This window comes from Corvus brachyrhynchos, unplaced genomic scaffold (genome assembly GCF_000691975.1).
Source record: "Corvus brachyrhynchos isolate BGI_N302 unplaced genomic scaffold, ASM69197v1 scaffold692, whole genome shotgun sequence".
In the NCBI taxonomy this organism is placed as follows: domain Eukaryota; kingdom Metazoa; phylum Chordata; class Aves; order Passeriformes; family Corvidae; genus Corvus; species Corvus brachyrhynchos.
In genome coordinates, this window is record NW_008236762.1 from 76,404 (window position 1) to 79,474 (window position 3,071).

At 55.1% G+C, this 3,071-nt stretch overlaps 1 protein-coding gene across 1 annotated transcript in view; it reads left to right on the top strand.

The window, feature by feature from the left end:
- Nucleotides 1-3,071, top strand: part of LOC108444910 (SH3 and multiple ankyrin repeat domains protein 3-like) — a 12,101-nt gene that overhangs the window by 8,136 nt on the left and 894 nt on the right. Inside the window, exon 3 of the mRNA XM_017727138.1 lies at nt 1,951-2,102. Within this exon, the coding sequence (XP_017582627.1) occupies nt 1,951-2,102 (152 nt within the window). The remainder of the gene's footprint in view (nt 1-1,950; nt 2,103-3,071) is intronic.

A 3,071-nucleotide genomic window follows, 5' to 3' on the forward strand; every position in this document is an offset into this window, starting at 1 on the left:
AATGCATTTTTCCAAGCAGGGAAGCTCCCAGTTTTCCGTGGAGCCTCTGGAGCCGCTCCCGCTTTGCAGCATGACGCGGCACTTCCCAGCCCTTGGAAAACTCAAGGTGTTCCCTGGAATTAAACACAGAAATCCCGGAATTCCAGAGGTTGGAAAAGCCCTCTTGGAGCAGATCCCACGGGGAGCTATTCCATGAAATCCCAAAAAATCCGAGGAGACTCAGCAAAAATTCCTGGGGTTTTGTCAACCTTCCCGCACGTTCCGACTCGGCAGAGGACGGAAAACTCGGCCTGGGAATGGGATCCGTGAGGCAGCGAATTCCAAATGGATTTCCCAGGAATAGCAGGGGGTGGGGGAGGAAAAGGAGGGAACGGTGGAGGAAAATCCATGGAAAAGGGGAGAGGAATGAGCCCAATCCAGCTCCAGCTCAGCTGCCCTCGGAGCAGCCATCCCGGAATTCATCCCAACAACGAGTGGGAGAAGCTCCAGATGTTCCAGGGGCTGGGAACGCCCGTGGTGCTCTCGGAGAATCCCAGAATTCCGGGATCAGTGAGGTTGGGAAAGAATTCCAAGGGCACCGAGTCCAAGCCAGGCCCAATCCCAGCCCAGAGCCCGGAGCGGAATTCCAGGAATTCCTCGGACACCTCCAGGGATGGCGACTCCAAACCTCCCCGGGCAGTTCCAAGGCCTGAGCGCCCTTTCCATGGGGAAATTCCCAGATCTGCCCCTGCCCCTCCCCCGGCGCAGCCCGAGGCCGTTCCCTCTTTTCCCGGCCTCATTCCCACAGCAGATCCCGATCCCCGCTGCCTCCGGGCAGGAGCTGTGCAGAGCCACGAGGCCGTTCCCGATCCCTGCCCGGCTCCCAGCAAAGCTCCCGCGGCCCCGATCCCGGGCCAGATCCCGCTTTTCCCGGCCTCTCCCTGCACGGATCCCTGGCAGCCCCTGCCCAGCCCGGGGGGGCTCGCGGGCCCTTCCCGAGGCACTGCCGGCATTCCGTGGGCAAGGATTCCCGAATTCCAGGAGCCCGGGCTGCTTTGGCTGGGAAGGACCTCAAAGCCCATCCCGAAGGTGCCCCCGGAGCCTCCTGAGGAGGATCCTGTGGAAAGAGGAATCCTGGGATCTGGAAGCCAGGACTTTTCCAGCCCCTTCCCGGCCCCCCCAGGAGTTTTCCAGCCCCTTCCCAGCTCCGCTCCCTTCCCTGGCCTCGCTCCAGCCCCTCCTTATCCCGAGGATCCAGAACTTTCCCATGGAATGTGCAAAGTCTTCTCCTGCTGCTTCTTTCCTGCTGTGGATCCCAGAAATTCCTGAATTCCCTCATTAATTGCCAATCCCATTTCCATGATTTCCTGCTGGGGCAAAGCAGCCACGGAATTCCGGCCTTTTCTTCTTCCCTTCGTGTCCATGGGGTGTCCACACCCAATCCCGTGGAATTCCTTACATTTTGGGCACTTTCCTTCCCACTCTCCTCTGGGAATCCCATCTACATCCCAAGGGACCTGGAATTCTCAGGATACCCAGCAGGATTTGTGGGATTTGGAGCAGTGACCTCAAGGAAAGTCGGGAGCATCCAGAGATTTCTCCTGATTGGGATCCCCCTTTATCCCGGGATGAGCCTTTTTCCATTCGTAGCACCCAGTTTGGGAATTCCCAAGGGGCCGAGAAGAATCCATGGATTCACAGATCCCATTCCCAAGATATTTTGGGTGCTTTGCCACCTAATCCCAGAATTTGCCATCCAATTCCCATTCCCGCTCCTCAGGAGATCCTTGGGAGCACCTGGAAGGGAGCAGCTCCCACATTTGGCCTCCACGGTGCTCCCGTTCCAACGGAGCCGATCCCAAACCCCCGTGGAGATGTCCGTGGGCACTTCCAGCTGGAATCCCATCGGGAGACATTCCCATGGATGTGATGGACATTCCATGGATCTCCCACATTCCCGTGTCCTTCCAGAGTGTCCCCTGACGGCGGCGGCCCAGCTGGAGCTCAGCGCCGACATGATCAAAGCCCTCCGGAATGGCGGAGCCCACCTGGATTTCCGGACCCGGGAGGGAATGACGGCGCTGCACAAAGCCGTGAGGTGTCGGAATCACTCGGCCCTGCTGGTCAGTGGTGGGATTTTCCTTCCTCATTCCCGCTTTTCCTTCCTCATCCTTTCCTCATCCTTTCCTTCCCTTTCCTCATCCTCTCCTTTCCTCATCCTCTCCTTTCCTCATCCTCTCCTTTCCTCATCCTTTCCTTTCCTTTCCTCATCCTTTCCTTTCCTTTCCTTTCCTTTCCTTTCCTTTCCTTTCCTTTCCTCATCCTTTCCTTTCCTTTCCTTTCCTTTCCTTTCCTTTCCTTTCCTTTCCTTTCCTTTCCTTTCCTTTCCTTTCCTTTCCTTTCCTTTCCTTTCCTTTCCTTTCCTTTCCTTTCCTTTCCTTTCCTTTCCTTTCCTTTCCTTTCCTTTCCTTTCCTTTCCTTTCCTTTCCTTTCCTTTCCTTTCCTTTCCTTTCCTTTCCTTTCCTTTCCTTTCCTTTCCTTTCCTTTCCTTTCCTTTCCTTTCCTTTCCTTTCCTTTCCTTTCCTTTCCTTTCCTTTCCTTTCCTTTCCTTTCCTTTCCTTTCCTTTCCTTTCCTTTCCTTTCCTTTCCTTTCCTTTCCTTTCCTTTCCTTTCCTTTCCTTTCCTTTCCTTTCCTTTCCTTTCCTTTCCTTTTTCCCTCCCTCCTTCCCTCTTCTCTCCTCTCCTTTCCCAGATTTTCTCTCCTTCCCTCCCTCCTTTCCTCCTTCCCTCTCTCCCTCTCTTTTCCCTCCTTTCCTCCTTCTCTCCTTCCTCTCCTCCTTTCCCTCCTTTCCCTCCATCCCTTCCTTTTTCCCTCCTTCTCTCCCTCCCTCCTCTTTCCCAGATTTTTCTTTCCTCCTCCCCCTCCATCCCTCTTTCCTTCCCCTCTGTCTCTTCCTCCTCCTGCTCCTTCCTTCCCTTGTCCCCTCCCCTTCCCAGATTTTCCTTCCTTCCTTCCTTCCTTCCTTCCTTCCTTCCTTCCTTCCTTCCTTCCTTCCTTCCTTCCTTCCTTCCTTCCTTCCTTCCTTCCTTCC